The sequence below is a fragment of the Pogoniulus pusillus genome, chromosome 20, assembly GCF_015220805.1.
Source record: "Pogoniulus pusillus isolate bPogPus1 chromosome 20, bPogPus1.pri, whole genome shotgun sequence".
In the NCBI taxonomy this organism is placed as follows: domain Eukaryota; kingdom Metazoa; phylum Chordata; class Aves; order Piciformes; family Lybiidae; genus Pogoniulus; species Pogoniulus pusillus.
Window position 1 is genome coordinate 13,570,034 of NC_087283.1, and position 17,534 is coordinate 13,587,567.

Genomic DNA, 17,534 nt, shown 5'->3' on the forward strand with positions numbered 1-17,534 from the left:
CTTGATTGTTAATGGTGAACTAACATTTTGGACAAATCTTTTATATCCTTTAAGATATCTTTTACATTCTACTTCTCTTGACTTCCTGCTTGCCAGATGAGTGATCAGGAGAATTGGCACGTGGGATTTGCTGCAACTTCCACCACTGTCCTTCTGTCAGTGCAGGGTCTTTCTGTACTGTAGTCTCACAAGCATGGGGTTCTAGGTCTTGATAGCAGCAATACATCCTCCATGTGATGACGTGGCATCCCTCACTATCTACATAGGTTTCTCTTGTAACTGCTGTTCTGGAGCCTTCACATACACAGATTTCCAGTCATACATAATTTTTACCAGTTTAAATATTTCTGTTAGAATCCAGGCAGATTCATGTTGAAATTATTTTTCCCCCTCACAGTGTTGCAGCAGGCCCAGTAGCGCTCATTACTAAAATACAGGCAGACTCAGGGGTTTAATCCTGCATAGCTGCAGTGCTGGAACCTGCTGAGTTCAGTCTTCAACAGCTCAGTAGCCCTGGTGCAGCTAGAGTATGCACAAGCAATGCATTTGTCGTGAGATTTGAAGTTTTTATGGAGAAAGCAATAACTTTTTAGGCTGACATTGCTTGAACAGCTGATGCTTAACTCCAGACTAACTGAATAGCAGCCTTTCAGCTGGGTTGGAAGGCTTTTTAAAAAGCAAAGGTGTTTGCATTACAGTGAACTAAGGCTATTAGCCTCTAATTAGAACATGAGGTTTCATCTTTACCTTTCTAGAGATCACATAGAGAAACCTATGTATTTTCAGGCTGCAAGCCAGAAATCAGACATTCATCACGTAATTGCTGTAGATGTGTGCTAATACTTCTCATTAAGTGTGATTTATGAATTCGAGAAGATCCTGTGAGGTAAATACCCACAATTATTCTGAAGACTGCAAAAATGAAGCATTCTCTTTTTTTGGATGACTGTGCAGCAGGAAAGGTTTAGACAAATGTAAACATTCCAGCTTTCAGCATTTGGTAAAGACACTGCAATCCAGCACCAGTACCTCTGCAAAACGTGGCACTGGTGATCTTTCAGCAAAGATGACCCTTCAGCTGTCAGCATGGAAGGCATTGTGGCTTGATGGAAAGCCCATTTTGCTGGGCTTCATCTTTGCTGCCTCTCTTGCTTGTTTGCTGGGTGGCCTGGAGTAATTTTCTGTCTTTGTCCAGAACAGGGAATTATATTTAAAAAATGTGATAGTAGTATTATGTAGTTAATCACTGTCTAATCATAGAGTTGTTTAGTTGGAAAAGACTTTTAAGATCATTGAGCCCAGCCATTACCGAGCTTTACCAGATCTGGTGCTAAACTGTGGCCCTCAGTCGCACAGATCTGCACCTTTTAAACACCTCCAGGGATGATGATTCAGTCACCTCTCTGGGAAGCTTTGTTCCAGGGTTTAAGAACGCTTTCAGTGAAGTTTCTTCTAATATCCAGTCTAAACCTCCCCTGGGGCAACTTCAGGTCATTTCCTGTCATCCTATCACTTGTTACTGAGAAGAGACCAACACCCACCTCCATACAACCTCCTTACAGATAGTTGTAGAGTGAAAAGGCCTCCCTCCTTTTCTCCAGACTAAACAACTCTAGTTCACTCAACTGTTCCTCATAAGACTTGCTCTCCAGACCCTTCACCAGCTTCACTGCCCTTCTCTGGACCTTCTCCACTGTGATCCTGCAGTCAGGACAAATGTAATAAGTGTTGGGAGAGATTCAGAGCAATTGAGGTGAAGAAGAAACTATTAGATTGTGAAACGTGCAGGAGAATAGAAGCTTTACAGTGGTGTTTGACCTGAAGTAATTAGACCCTGCACAGGAGTGTCTAACAGGATGCATGTCTTGTATTCCTTATTTCCTGCTCAGCCTCAGTGGGCAGAAGTAATTTAGGGTGAAATTAATTTTTTCCTGTGCTCTGACATGCTGCTTCAGTGTAGAGCACTGCCAGATACTCCCTTACACATGTAATCTGAAGGCAGCATGACAGGTTTCTTAGTTCTGTATCAGTCAATAAGATATGATGAATAATATTTATAAACTGTCATCAAAACTGATCTAACAAAACAAAACCTTTCAAAGTCTTATGTTTACCTGAATCCACTGCAGCTCCCTGAGCAGCAAATAGTGTTAGAATACTATGAGAAAATAATTGGAGAATCTCCCAGCTGAGTCAGAGACAGGAGCAACCCCAGTGAAGAGACATCAGGGAGCCAGGGCAGGTATTTGGCCTCACCTACACCTTTCCAGGCACCAACATTCCCTCACAGCTGAAGCATGTGAGCCCCTGGGTAAAGCCTGCTCTGGATGCAGAACTGTTGGTGAGCTGCTGCTTCTTTTTATTGTCACTCAGCTAACTGTGCCCCTAGATTTCTGCCCTCTCCCTAGCAGGCAATTCTACCTGATACTAATGGAAGTTCTCTGCAGGGAGAAAGGAGGCCAAGGCAGCTCTTACTTCTGACTGCCATCAGCATTTCCTCAGACCTCTCTCATTCTAACAATCTGCTCCTACAAAATGAGGACAAAAATGAAGAGGCCATCTGACTTTTCTACCTTGCTGTTCCAGGTTAATTTTAACCCCTACATAACTAAACTTTTAAAAATCCTAAATTAAACCCTCACTCCTTTTTAGAGCAGCAAAGAATACAAAAGATGCAACAGCCAGTTTGGGATTGAAAGATTACAAGAGCAAATTGCTGAAGTTACTCAAGAAAGCAGGGGACAGGGACAACAGTTCAGCAAATACTGAGTTAAAGCAGACTTGCTGGAGTGTCAGTAGGAAGCAGCTGCCTGCCTCTTGCCTGTCTGTGAGCTAAAGTTCATGCAGCAGACTTCTGGCCAAGCTACAGTTTATTAATTGCTTATGCAGGAACGAATTCACTCATAAAAAGTTAAATAGGGGGTGCTGCAAAGAAGGCTCTTTGGTCTGGTTTTGTTCGTTTCCATAAAAGGCGCTTGCTTGGGTTTTTTTCCCCAGCCACCCTCTTCAGGAATCTGTGTATAAAAAACCCCAGTGAACAGCCTTCCTTTGCCAAGCAGCTGCCTGCATACTTGAGGCTTTCTGCCATTTCTGAAGTTTAACTCTGCAGAAGCCTGTGCTAACACCGACCCTAATCCTCAATTCAGGATTTCGTGTCTCCAGTCTGGCCCTGTGAGACTGGGGCTGCTGACAATTGTGGCAGCACACACCCAGTGAGTACAGGGCAAAGATGATCCTTCCCTTTGCACCACTAATGGTAAGTAGCAGTGAGGGTAATAAGGAGCAGACTTCCAGAGTGCTCTGCTGATACTAAGCTGCCCCCCAGCCTTTCCACAAAGATATGTGTTTCTGCTGTGCACAATTTAACTGCTCTGTGTTGTCATGCAATAGGATGCAAAATTGGATGGTGTCTTCAGATGGCAATCAGGAAGTCAATTAACCAGCTGCTGGTGGCTCAGCCCGAACAACTGAGCCAGCTTCAGAGCTGCCCCGTATCTTCAGGTTAGCCTTGGTGCGTCTTTGGGAACCTCAAATATTCGAGCAAAGTGACACAATGCCAAGTGTTTAACAAAGTGGCTCCAGTGTTTTGGCAGCAGCTAAGTTTCTATCCTTTAACTGCACCCAGAGGATTCAGTCCCAGTGCCACATAGTTAAACACAGGCACTGCTGTGCTAAACTGAAGTTTCTGTGGTGCTGTTTTCTAAATACAGTATCCTGCTGATGTGTACTGGTCACAAGGAAAAGATCACACTGTGCTGTGCAGACTTGTCAAGGAATACAGTGAATGCTCTGCTTTAACTGCAAGGTTTCAAAGCCTTTCTGGGCAGCAGAGTCACCTGCCCACAGCATTCCAGCACTTGACATCAGCTATTAGAATTGACATGAGCCAGTGGTCAGTAAAACAGTAGATATTGGCTAGTATGGGTAAATACCACCAGAAGAAAGGCACTGCTGATGATATTGTCAGAGCTGGGCTCCAAATGGCATGTGTGCTGCCAAGGCAGCTGCATTCTGAGAACAGCGTGGAACCCTTGGTATTGTATGAAAGGGTTTTTCTGTGAAAGGGAGGACCTGCCCATTTACCTCTGTGCCTCTTATCCAGCTCAGAGGTGGAGCGTTCCTCCTTGAGTGCTTTCTTGTCTACAAACAAGTGATTAAGCAGAGCTAGGAAGAGCTAACTTCTTGTGATCCTTGAGTTGCAATCAGTTATTTCATGTTCTCAAAACTACAAAACCAGCTTAAAACTTAACCTAAATGATTTTTATTGCTTGCACCAAACACAAAATATGTCTGCCACCAGAATCAAGTTGCTAGGCAGGAAATCTCCTTTCCTCCTGTTCACAGCCACGTATAGTGGAAGTTATATTAAGACGTGGCCATGCTATTGTTTTGTTTTGCAAAAAGAGTTCAAGTGCTGGTGGGTGGGAGGCAGAGCTGTACTGGAGGCTATCAGACTGCTGAGTTCCAAACAGCTGTTAATGCCACATCTGTTTCTGGAGCTGCCTGTGAAAGCTTATGTCTGGGGAGCTGCATTACTCATGCTTGGGTAGCAGCCAGCTTCTCTGCCTGCTTCCAAGACAGGACCCTTCCCCATCTCCCAAGGGGAAGAGTGGTTACAATCCTCTGCAAGTCTGGAGGCTTCTGCCTTCTCGTGCTTTGTGGATTGATGGTTCTGAGTGGTGAGGGTGCTAAAATGGGGGTGGGAGGGCTGTGTGGCGCAGTAACCCTGTTTTTACCAGTTTGTCTGTAGCTTGTAAGACCTAAATCAACAAACATACTTTTTAGAATCCCATCTGTGCCGCAGCCATATGCTGGACTTTGGCCACTGGCCACTGTACTCTCCTAAGGAGAGAGAGGAAATGTCAGTGGTGTGAAGCATGTTTGCCTGGTGATTGCCAAGCTGCTTGCAGTGCCACTGCTCCAGAAAGGGATTCTGTGAGGAGCTGCCCTTGTTTAGGGGCTACACCAGCTGCATCACAGACCCCTCTTTTAATGAAGACAATCTACTGCTACTGCTTGAGACAGCCTCCTTTTGTCATCCTCCCCACAGCTCTTTAACAGCACAGACGAAGAGGCTCACTCAGCCTGCTGGCCTGTGGGCGTTGTATGTGTAGCATCTGCCTTGAATGGGGCAATAGTAGAAAGAAGAAAGGTGGCTGCAGCCTGATATCCTGTGGGATAAGTTCTCCTCCGGCGTTTTTAGTCCTTACTGGAAATGCAGTCAAATGCCAGCTTCAGAGGGGCTCTTCTGGTGTTGAGCAGCAGTTGATAGCAACTCCCAGTCTGCCTCATCTCCTCTTGCTGCTGTCTCAGGACAGTAACACTGACAGATGTGCTGTCTGGGCATTTTATAAGCAAGTGCCCAGGCAGAAGAGGGTCCTTCTCATACACATGCATGGCACTGGGATTTTTTCTGCTGTGGTGTGCAACGTAAAGCAGACTTGGCTGTGTATTGCCACCACAGTGCTTTACACCATGGTGAGCAGCCTGCCTTTCCCTGAAGTGCTGCCCACCCACTCTAGGTGCTCTAGAGAGCATTTCCAGTGCTTAGGTCTTCAGGTCTACATTGTGTTCACTGTGGAAGTGACAGTAGTGTAACATTTCCTGTCAACTCCTTTCTTGAGAGTCTATGGGCTGAAAGTCAGAAAGAGAAGCCTGTATTTTTTATAGGAGACACATAGCTTTAAAGCCCAGCAGTAGCCAAGACCATCTGTGCTCCTCAGTTCCTTATCCTGACCAAAAGACCCAGGCTGAGGAACATGAGAAACTGCCTTGTGGCATTAGTGAGTCAGAAGAGGCTGTGGACTTTGGCAGGGCCAGAACTTCTGCTTGAATAAAAATGGAGTGTTTGAGTAACCGGGAGCAAGACTCTGACTGTGAAGCTGGCTGGTTTCATCCTGCTGCCTCTGAATGCTTGTAAGTGCTGAGTCAGCACCATCTTCTGGACCTGGTGGTGTGCCTTCAGATGGCAGAGTATGCTCCTTACAACCACTTTGATCCTTTTCAGTTTATTCATGGAGCAAATCTCCCTGTTCATTTGGCTCTGTGACTGGCTGCTACAGCAGTGCCATTCTTCTCACACAATGTCAGGGGCTGGAAGGGACCTCGAAAGATCATCCAGTCCAACACCCCTGCCAGAGCAGGATCACCTATACCAGATCACACAGGAACACATCCAGGTGGGCTTTGAATATCTCCAGAGAGGGAGACTCCGCAACCCCCCGGGCAGCCTGTTCCAGTGTTCTGTCACCCTCATAGTGAAAAATATCCTCTTCATGTTTACATGAAACTTCCTATGCCTCAGCTTCCACCCACTGCCCCTTGTCCCATCATTGGGCATCACCCAGCATAGCCTGGCTCCAGCCTCTTGGCACTTACCCTTTACATTGATGTGGTCACCCCTCAGTCTCTTCCAAGCTTAAGAGCCCCAGCTCCCTCAGTCTCTCCTCATAAGAGAAATTCTCCATTCCCTTCATCATCTTTGTGCCTCTGCACTGGACTCTCTCAAGCAATTCTATGTCCCTTTTCAACAGCAGGGCCCAGAACTGGACACAGTACTCCAGATGTGGCCTCACCAGAGCAGAGGGGCAGGAGAACCTCTCTCAACCTACTAGCCACAGCCCTTCTAATTTGCCCCAGAATGGCATTGGCCCCCTTGGCCACAAGAGCACATTACTGGCTCATGGTCAACTGATCTCCACACATCACGTTTGGGAGACTTTCAGGATGGTGTCACTCTGCAAAATCCCCAGCCTGCAGATGTTTTTGTGAAGTGAGCATTCAAGCTACTGCTCTTCCTAGTCCTATGGGTTTGAAAACTGCAATGAATCCCTGGTAAGACATTTAGTTCAAAAAAGGAAAAAGCAAACAAGCAAACCATTGGGAAATGCCCTATTAATGCACTGGAGACAAAATCAAGCTGAAAAACAAGGCTGGACTGCAACAGCACAACCCATGATCTGAACTCCATGTGTTCAGCAGGCCAGAAGCCAAGAGCTTCAGGCTCTAATCCCAGTATTGAGCTCTCTAGCCTGGCTAATAAAACTACAGGAAGGGGAGGAGAAGCTTTGCTTAATTTCCCCATGTTTTCCTGGGCAAGCTCCTTTAACCATATTTATGAAGTTTTAAGAGTTGGTAAGTTATGTCTACCTTCCATGTGTGATATCTCCTCTAACCTCAGACAATTCAGGCCTTTCCAGGTCTTCCCACTCAGCAGCAGCTGCAGCATGATACCTTTCGATGCTGCCTGCACAGCTGCAAGGTTAGGAACACCACCAGCACCTGGCTGGCAATCAGCATGCTCTGGGAGAAGGCACCGAAACACACAAGGCAGCGTGCAGGTAAGAAGCCTCTGGAAGTGCAAAGTACTCATCTCCACCTCCTCACCTCCAACCATGTTTCAAAACAGCAGGGTGTGTATTGTCAGTTATCACAAGTGTTGCAGCTTTTCCACCCTTCTTTCTTCTCCATTCCCACCTCCTGTAAGGAAAGGGGATGGACCAGTTCCTGGAAGCTGTGTTTCCAGAAAGGCCATCAACTACAGTATACACAATAAAAAAGGGCTGGGTTGGAGTTCTTTTCTTGCTGTGATTAAGAGAAGCTCTTTCTCAACACAGAGGCATTTGTTAGAGGCATGCCTGTCCTTCACTGCTGGATAAAACCAGTCCATAGCTCTTGGGGCTGATAATAGTAAGACCTTTGGACACAAAGGATAACGAAAATCTGATCTCTTAAGAGAACTAAGTTCAAAACCGGAATACATTTCTGGAGCCAGTTACTAGGAAGAAACTGTGAGTTCAACCTCAGAAGCTTGGAACTGAATACTAGCTGTGGATGCAGATTCAGCAGCTGGGCTATTTTTGGCTTGTGAACCATTCTAGTGGCTGTTTATTTTTAAGGTCATTTTCTGTTAGCATACCATGTACACCCTTTTGGTGGGTGGAAGCCATTATACAAACAATCACTGCTGTGCAGAGTCACGAAATAAGCTTGGAGAGGCATGGATAAAACAGAACTTGGTGTACTTATTGCTTTAATACTCTGAAATGTCTGCTTAGGTCGTAAGGTTTGTTGATCCACACTAAATTGTGCCCCCACTGGAAAAAACAGTATTTCCGTTCATACAGACTACTGCAGGGGATTACAGAAGATCTGGGAAAACTCAGAAAGGAAGCATCAGACTTGGCTTTGTCTTTTTTCACTCACTCTTAGCTTCAAGCAGCAAATAGAAACCCACAGCATTCACCCCACAGCTGAGGAGTCAGAACTCATGCTGACTATCCAGGCCTGAATCTCAGCCTTGCTTAAGACTCTTGTTAAATAACAACACGCTTCATTGTCAGATTTTCCTGGCTTCTTCCTGCTGGCCATATCTTTATTCACACACAGTCAAGTAATACAAATTCATCAGAATAGCGGCAGTTTACAAAAAAAAAAACAGTAAGAATGATTACTTTGAACTGAATTAAAAAAAAACAAGTCTGGCCATCTGGCAGGCAGTGTAGTTTTTGGAACAGGTCATGGTGAGGAAACAGTTTATAACACCGGCAGTGTACTCCCAGCCATGTTTCTTTTCCACAGCATAAAATGCACAATATACTAAAAGTAATTACAGAGTTTGTGGAAATGTCTGCTGCAAAACAATTGCTGTTGTCTGATTTTCAGTATATTTATTCCCCTGCTGTATCATGACAGAATACTTGAAAAAACACTCATGAACATTCTTACTTAATTTGCACTTTACAGCTAATTTGAGATCAACTTTAAAGTCTTGGGCTCCAATCTTGGAAGTACATAAAGGACCTTAACTTTGCAGTCGTGAGAGCGACAGACAAGAGGCGATCCCACAAGTGAACATTTAATACCTCAGGCTCCTGCTCAGTAAAGAAGTGAAAGGTGAAGTCCTCTGTGTAGTAGGATCTAAATTTGGGGCATTTTCTTGGATTTTTCAAGACCTTTTCCAAGTCTCCCCTGAGCTACCCTTTTATCCAATAGGCCTGAGTTCATCAAGTTGCTGATAATCTGGTGGAATGGCCTGTTTTTGAGATCTGGGGCTCTGCACTTAGTTTAGTCAACTGTGGTGAGTCTCTCCCCTCCCTATAACACTCTTCTGTGTAATTTCACCAGCACCTCTCCCCTCTCCTTCTCCCTTCTGACCCAGTACCACCAAAGTGGCCTCTTTCCACATAAGAGAGATGGATGTTTCGGTGCATCATATGAGGTCCCTGCATTCAGAGCACTGTGTTTCCAAAGTTGAGAGACTTGGGTGTAGAAACAGAAGCCTGTGACAACCTTATCCTGCAGAGATGGATGACTATCTCCTCAGGGTGGCACACTTGCACTCCTGATGTAGGTGCGATGCTCCTGCAGCATCTGGAGTGCCCCATGCCATGACAGATGAATGCACTGCTGGCAGACTAGCATGTTTAACTTCAAGATTTCCTGCTCCTTTTTCTTCCAAGAGCCATCTCAAAGAATCTGAGAAAAGAGATTAGTATTGCTCTGTTTTTGCAGATAGGAAGACTAAGGCACCAAAGGGTGGACTTGTTTGGCCAAAGCTGATCCACAGGTCTCTGCCCCAGTCTGCACTTTTTGCTGAGCTTTTGCTCCTGTTGTATGAGACGCACTTTCAGAGGGGCAACCCCATCTCTGCTTACCATGCAGACACCACACACAGGAGACAAAGATCCACCTTCACAGGCACAGTCTTCAGAGAAAACATCAGTAAGGGCATGCACAGGAAGCCAGAAGTTGGCTTTCCGATGTCTAAATGCCACTCGACCAAGGAGGTCAGCTATGGAAAGCTGACCAAGATACTTCTGAGGTATAAAACTCTGTGTCTGCTGGCCACTGCTCAGTTTTATCATCGTCAGACTTGTCACTGTCATCACCACTGGAAGGTTCATAGCCTGGGATAGCAGAGCAGATTGGCTCTGGCTGTCTGCGATCTGCTTCTGCCTCTTTCTTCTTGTCTGCCAGCAGCTGCCTGTAGCACAGGTTGCAGACCCTCAGGGGCTTGGGAGACAGTCGGGGCATGAGGAACCTCTGCCTGGAGCAGTCTGCACAGACAACAAAGCCACACTTGCGGCAGTGGTGCCTTCGTGTGAGTGTGGAGAACTTGGTCTGTGTGCAGCGCATGCAGATGTCTGTTGCCTTGTCTGGGATCCAAGGAGCTGCATGCTCTGTGGAGGGCTGCCGGCCCATCTTCGTCAGCAGGTGCCTGATGCACTCCTCCAGGTGGCTGATCCACTCCTTCCTCTCCGTGAGGGAGGCTGCAGAAACCACAAAGGACTTCTTGGAGGTTTTAATCATCCAGCGGTTCTTCATCTGCAAGGTGTCTGGCAGCGTCTCCAGAGTGACATCTTCGAGGGGAATGATGTGCTGGGAATTGTACTTCCTTTTGTTGATGACTATGCTGCCATAGACGAGGATGTCATTGAAAAGGAAGAATATGCGAGGCTTTGGTTTCTTGCGGCATTCTTTGGTTAAAATCCCTTCTCCTAGAAGGACCCTTCCTGGCACAGCTAAGGGTTGTCCAGAAGCCCCAAAGCAGTTTTCCACAGCAGCAATGCGCTGGCTGTTGATCTCAGTGTTTACAAGATGGTCCACCATCTCCGGCTCGCTCTGAAAAGGGGAAGGCAAACAGCACAGTGGTGAAGCTGCAAACACCTGCACTCAGGTGAGGCCGAGTAGCCAATGTATGCACAGGTGAGATGTTCTTAATGCAACCTCAGGTTACAAGTATCCTCCTTACCCCTCCTCACTTTAGAGCGTTACATTAATTTTCCACGCTGAATTTTCAAACTTCCTAGCCTGACTTTGCAACACCCCTGTCTACACTGGGACAATTCACTTGGCAGCAGTGGAAGCCCCTGAAGCAGAAACAGCTCATCCATTACAGTTGTTCTTTTTAGCACTATAATTGCATGTCCACAGTAAAGGAACTGGTTGATCTAAACCTGCTCTTATGTATAAGTACTTGCTCAGGAGATGCCACACTGTGACAGCTAAAGAATAACTGGACCTGTCCCATTCTATCCTTCTTGGAGCTAACTGATATTGGTCTAGATGCAATCTCAGAGAGGGGATGTGTAGTCTTGGGAACAAGCCTCCCAGTTCCAACTGCACACCTGCTTTCCTTAACATAATGCCAACACATTCACCCCACAAGGCCATTTTGTGCCAGATCTAAGGCAGGAAAAAAAAAAACAGTGTGGTATCACTTGTTTCCACTGGTCCTACTTGCATGATAAAGCAGGTTAAAAATCTCAACAACAAACAAACAAGAAATAAGCACCTGCTACGTGAATGAGCCCACAAGTCCTTCCTCCATTACCCCAGTTACCCTGGGGCTGCTCATGCTTCCAGTTACGAGACAGATGATTCTGAAAATAGTCTGACCACTGCTGAAAGGGAAGTTGAAGGCAGCACGCTCATCCCTTCCCACACCTCTGTGACGTACTGCTCACACAATCTGGGGTTTCAATAACTTGTTGGGGTTTTGTTAATAGTTACAACAGTAACTCTGAAATTAAAGCAGAGATGTTACTAGTAAGGAAGTTTGCAGTAGTTTGCAGTAAGGAAAATGCTCCAAGCTCTTAAGTCCATTTTTCATCTCACCTTAGCCCCTCGTGCCCTGAAGGGTGCTGCCCTAGGCCAGCCAGCCATGGGAACGTTAGTCACTTCCTACCAGGGAGGTAGCTCAGCCATCACGAGGTGGCTCCGAGGTCACAAGGATGTGTGTGTTGCCCTGGTTGCCATTAGCAGTGCATCAAATCACTAATGCAGAGCCACTCTGACATTTTCCCTGTCCTCCTTCTGCAGAGTCTCTGCAGCCATGGAGGCTGGAAGAGGAGGCAGACAACCCCAGGTTCTGTATGTTTGGGATAATGATGATTTACATTCTTCCTTTGCCCTTCATCCCTAATTATCCCTTCAGTATGCTAGAAGTGAAACCACAGAGCTGCTGCTCCATTTACATCTTGCCTGAGCTATCTGGTAGACTGACTAGTCAGTCCCTCTGAGTTCCCAGAATTTTCTGTTTCAGAGCAGGCCAGGGTACAAAGGTGCAAAACTAAGAGACAGGTTCAGCTCTAGAAGACATAAATAATCTATCCTGCAGAAATAGTTTTCATGTTGAGTGGCCTGTGCTCTTCAAGATCTGGCTTCTTCAGAGTCTCCTTTGAACTAGAGGGAGGTCCCAAGGCTTCCAACTCCCTTCTGGCAGGATGTGTCTCTCCAAGGCCTCAAAGGACCAGAATGGATATGATAGAGTTGGATAGTGTTAAGCATATCCACTCATGGTGGGGTACTCCAGCACGAAGGGCAACTCACCATTAACTGCAACGCTCCAACTGGAGGCCGTGCCACACCCAGATGGCCAGAACACAGGGAACCAACACCATTTGCAGTGGCTGAAGGAATATCCCAACCAACCTGCCATTTCACTACAGACATGTAGAAGTTGTGCAAAGGGATTTAGTACTTGCTGTCAGCAGAAAAGAAATTATAGCTTGGGAAGCTGGGTGTGGAAAGACTCTGAATGCAACAAAATACTGTCAAGAATTTCTGGAACCAACACTACCAAGTAGGATAAACTGAAGCAGTTAGTCCTGCTTCTACTGGTCTTGCTTACTCTTGTTTCTGGGTTATGCATCCCAGCTCTTAGCCTGATTATTTTATGTATTTTAGAAGCAGAGTCCAAACTCTCAAGCAAACATGATATGAGACAACTCTATGTCTAGGGCTCTCCATGTACCAGATCCTATTGGAAATGAAAATGTTGTGTCTGATATAATGACTGTGCTTGCAAAGAGCTAGGAAACATAGGCACATTTTCAAGGAGAAGAGCAAGCCCTGCTGCTGTGAAAGCTTTAGCTGTTGCACTGATTTGGGCCCCTGCACAGACCAGAAAGCTCTTGGATGTCCTGTGTAGAGCTGAGGGAGAACAGGCTGGACAGGGGATGGACACAAGCATGCAATATGAAAGAAATGAAAGTGAGCTCTGAGGCATCACTTTTCCACCTGCAGGAGTATGTCCTTAATCCACCCTCTGGTTTGTTAACCTAAAGTGACATGAGATAAATAAAAAAACCCAACTGTTTTAGGAAATATTCCCTGCTAAGGCTATCCCAGGGCATTTCTCAAAGGAGTTTTCCCAGGGAAGCAAAAGCAGAGTCTTTTCCTTCCATCCCTCTCTGGTACAAATGACTGAGAACAGCACATACACATATTAAGCAGTAAAAACTCAGCAGAGGTGGCATTCACATTGCCCACATTTATACTTGGACAACTAACTCTACCCCTCTACACATTCCTTTTTTAGTTAGAGAAGGAGGAACAGCCATCTGCAGAAGGTGATTCACCTTGCCCCACCACACATCAACCCTATCCAAGTTTTAAGTAACACTCAGCTCCAATAACCACATACAAACCCATTTCATCTTAATATTGTGACTCACTATGAACAGTATTTTAGAAAGAAATTAGTGTGTGAATTTGGTAAAAAAGGATAGCCACGAGCATTACTATGTCCCCCTTTACTGTGAGGCAAGAGCCTCTTCCTTTGGAACAACAGTGGTCAGTTATAAAATCGAGGATACAAATTCTAATCTAACTTACTCATTTTGGTATTTTTTTTCCCATTTGTTCAGGTCTCTCCTGTCAGGTCAGCAGTGTCACAGGGCTTATTACCAAGTGACACATATGCCCTTGCACCACCTGCAGCAGAAGCTCACACAGTTGAAATAAGGATGGGAAGAGACACTGTATTGGCATGCTACTTTTCACGTGAGTCTTTTAAAATGGGTATGTTTGGGACTGATTTTTTTCATTGGGATCTGTTGCTTCTGCACGTGATCAAGTATTATGTAGTGAATATATCTGAGTGACTATGACTGGTATTTAAGCAGAAAACAACATCAACTACAAAGTATGTGGCACCCCACTACAGAAGTAGGCAAGCCAGTTCTTTTAACAATGACTGCTTGTTCACTTACTATAAACAGCCATGTTGATGCATGCCAGGCAGAGCATTTCAACTTAACCTCCTGGGTCAGTGAGTCTAGGGTATGTTTGACAAACCTGTATGTATCTAAGGCTTAGGTGTAGCAATATAGTGAGCTGTTTTACCTGATTCTTTCACTCCTGCTGTCAAACAGAACTGACACTCTTGGTATCCACTGTATGCCTAATGCATACCACATGCAAGGAATGGCCCATAAGCATCAACACAGAAGTGTGACTGCTGATGTATGTGAGCAGAAAACGCCCGGAGCCTCAACTCTTACTCCCTCTCTGCTATGTGAAGCTCAGAGATCTCTCCTGGAGTCAAGGCTGGCATAAGCTCTTCTTCATCAAACACAGTAAGCAAGATGCAGTCACCTTTTAGCCAGAGCAGGCATTAGGAGCAAGAAAAAAAAACATCCTTTTTTTTCCTGCTGGAGCAAATTTGAGCTTGCCTTTCTGTGTCTTCTGGCATACTATAACTGCTGGGCCACAGGGGTAACAGGGGCCAGCTGTGGCAAATCCTCTCCAGCCAGGCTCACAAGAAACCCAATTCAGTACATGTACATTCTGGGGCTGACTTGACATTAGGCCTTTGAGAAATGCCACCAGTTCCACCAGGATATGGACTTACTGAGCTTCTTGCCACTACTGTCCAGCATGCCCAGCACTTCTGGCATGTAAGACCGCAGTAGGAGAAGAACTGTGAGGTGGTTTGTAAGAAGCTCTGACTGATGCTACTACAACTAGGAGTTGGCAGCCCAAAGTCATCTGTGGCTCTTGCATGCGCTAACCATGCTCTGAAGTGTCCAAGTAGCTTTGTATCAAAGAAGGAAAACCTGCAACTCTAAGAGCCTCCCCCACTCCCTCTTCTCCACTCTCTGTCCGTGCACATATCCTTGGGCAGTGCAGCTCAGCAGTGTTCCACTTGCACCTCTTGCTCCCCACTCTGCTACTCATCCTGTCAGCCTGGCGAGTGGGCATCAGGAAGAGACCTCTCAGGCTTTGGAGCTGGAGGTGACAGGACTAAGGCAATTGCATACACGCTCAGGCTGGACAAGGGCTCATGACAAAGGACAAGCAAAGATTTGCTGGTGAGATAAACTATCTCTCCCGTGTCTGAAAACCCACATGCCTTCTAAAAGAAGGCCAAAGGTGGAAGATTCCTCCTACAGCTCCGCAGCGGGACCGATTTCTCTAGCGTTGTCAGTTTCTGTAGTTGTGGTGTGGCCAAACTTGGCAACCTAAGAGGCTCTTCAAAACAACATCGTTACTGTATGGAGCGCTTGGGCCACGAATAGCTGCGGAACGCGGTGCTTATTCACTACTGACCTGCTCTCCCGTGAGCAGGGCACCGCACACGCGTGGCAGGACACCCGTGGGTGGGCGCAGGTCCCAAACGGGCAGGGCATACATCCCCGCAGGGCCCAGCATTACCGGCAGCGAGAGTGGCTTCCCCCACCCCTCTCTCCCGCAGCGGGCTGAGCGCAGCCGCCCGGTTCTCGGCCGGCACACCGGCCCGGCGTCGAAACCTCTCGACTTCGGCGTCGAAAGCCCTCGACTTCTCCAAAACTTTCCCCTTCCGCACAAGCTGCCCGCTCAGCCGCCGCGCCGAGCCCCCACCGCAATCCCGCTGGACCCCGTACCTCCGTGGAAGACCCTAGCCGCCCCCGGCGAACAGTCCCCGGCCGCTCCGCGCCAGGCGACTCCGCTCCACCGAAGTCGGGCTGCACTCCCACCCACCCGTGTCCCCGACTGCCACCGGCCGCCGGCCGGACTCGACGCACCGCGGGGAGCCGTGCCCCGTCGCTGGTCGGCGGCCAATGGCGGAGCCGGGCAGGCGGCGGCGGGCGGGGCGGGGCGCCGCCAGGGGGCGCCCGAACGCCAACTGCTGCCGCTCCCGCGGCGGGCGGCGATTAGGCTGCCGGGGCTGCCTGGCGACGTGCGGGCCTCCGGGCTTCTCCTGCCGCTATCCCTCAGCCTGCACCCCGTCAGCCTGGGCCCGCTGCCCCACAGGATGCCCTGGGGGCGTCTCACAGACTCACAGCATGGTTTAGGTTGAATGTGACCTTGAAGATCACCCAGTTCCAAGCCCCCTGACATGGACAAGGATGCCTTCCGCTGGACCAGGTTGCTCAAGGCCTCATCAAACCTGAACTTGAACATCCTCAGGTAGGGAGCACTCGTGACCGTCCTGCGCCACCTGTTCCAGTGTCTCACCACTCTCACTGTAAAGAATTTCTTCCTAAGACCTTGTCAGCATCTACTCTCCTCAAGTTTAAACCCATTCCCTCTTCATATCACTACAAGCCCTTGTAAAAACTCAGTTCCTGCCTCTTTTATAGGCTGCCTTCAAGTATTGGAAGCCTGCTATAACGTCTCCTCTGAGCCTTCTTCAGGCTGAGCAGCCACAACTCTTGCTGCCTGTCCTCATAGATGAGGTTCTTTATTCCTCTGACCATGTTTGTTGGCCTCCTCTGAACCCACTCTGGCAGCTTCATGCTGGGGGACACCAGAGCTGGATGCAGTACTCCAGGTGACCATCCTGACAGTCATGCTTCTTTTGATGCATCCCAGGACATGGTTTGCCTTCTGGGCTGCAAGCACACATTGCCAGCTCATGTTTAGTCTGTTATCAGCTGACACACCAAAGTCCTTCTCCTCAAGGCTGCTTTCAAGCTTGTGCCTGAGATTGCCCCAGCCCACGTGTACAGGTACCCAGGACCTTACACCTGGCTTTTTGGAACTTTCTGAGGTTGGCTTGGGCCACCTCGCAAGCCTTTCCAGATTGCTCTGGCTGGCATCTCTTCCAGTGTTTGAACTGGGCCACACAGCTCAGTGTCATCTGCAAACTCGCCAGGGGTGCACTCAATCCCGCTGTCCATGTCACCAACAAAGATGTTAAACATCACTAGTCCCACCACCAACCTCTGAGGGATGCCACTCGTCACTTGTCTCCATCTGAACATTGCACTCTTGATCACAACTGAGTGCAGCCACCCAGCCAATTCCAGGCACAGTCATAGTCTCACTGTGTCTATGTCTTCCTGGTAGCTCATGGGCCTCTGAGTGCCCCTCCTGCATGTCACTGATGTGAGGGCAGGACAGGTGAGCAGAGCCTGTGGGTGCCCTTTGGCATCTGCTGCAGGTGCTCAAGGTCAGAGGCATGGGTGAGCCAAGCTCTGCACCCTGCCTGGTGCTGTAAAGCAAGCCCCAGCTAACCAGGCCCACGCTGATCTATAATTCAGGTGATTGTTCACTTTCTGTAATAGCTTTTCTATTTTTAATGGGAACTGATGGACCTGTCAAGGTATTAGAAATGTTTTCTTTTCCCTCAGGTTTTCATTTTCTTTGGTAATAATAATGTGGTCTGGGGAGCTCATGGGGAGCTTTTAGACCTAAAGTACTTTGGGCAGTCATGAGTGTTTCCATAAGACCTTATTTCTTCATACTTTATCTTTGTGCCAAATAACAGATGGACAAGAACGTAGACTAAGTTAATTGCACTTATGCAGCTGCCTGGCAGTTTA

The 17,534-nt window shown here is 47.4% G+C and overlaps 1 protein-coding gene across 1 annotated transcript; it reads right to left on the minus strand.

Moving 5' to 3' along the window:
• Window positions 1-8,335: 8,335 nt before the first annotated feature.
• PLEKHF1 (pleckstrin homology and FYVE domain containing 1) lies at window positions 8,336-15,826 on the minus strand. The gene is made up of 2 exons (XM_064160300.1): window positions 15,651-15,826; window positions 8,336-10,623 (listed from the first exon to the last, which is right to left on the minus strand). The coding sequence occupies exon 2, from the start codon at window positions 10,609-10,611 to the stop codon at window positions 9,790-9,792; it is 822 nt and encodes a 273-aa protein (XP_064016370.1). The 5' UTR covers window positions 10,612-10,623; window positions 15,651-15,826; the 3' UTR covers window positions 8,336-9,789.
• Window positions 15,827-17,534: the final 1,708 nt, after the last annotated feature.

Excerpts from the sequence above, each read along its gene's own strand:
- PLEKHF1 (XM_064160300.1), bottom strand. The coding sequence starts at position 10,611 with ATGGTGGACCATCTTGTAAACACTGAGATCAACAGCCAGCGCATTGCT.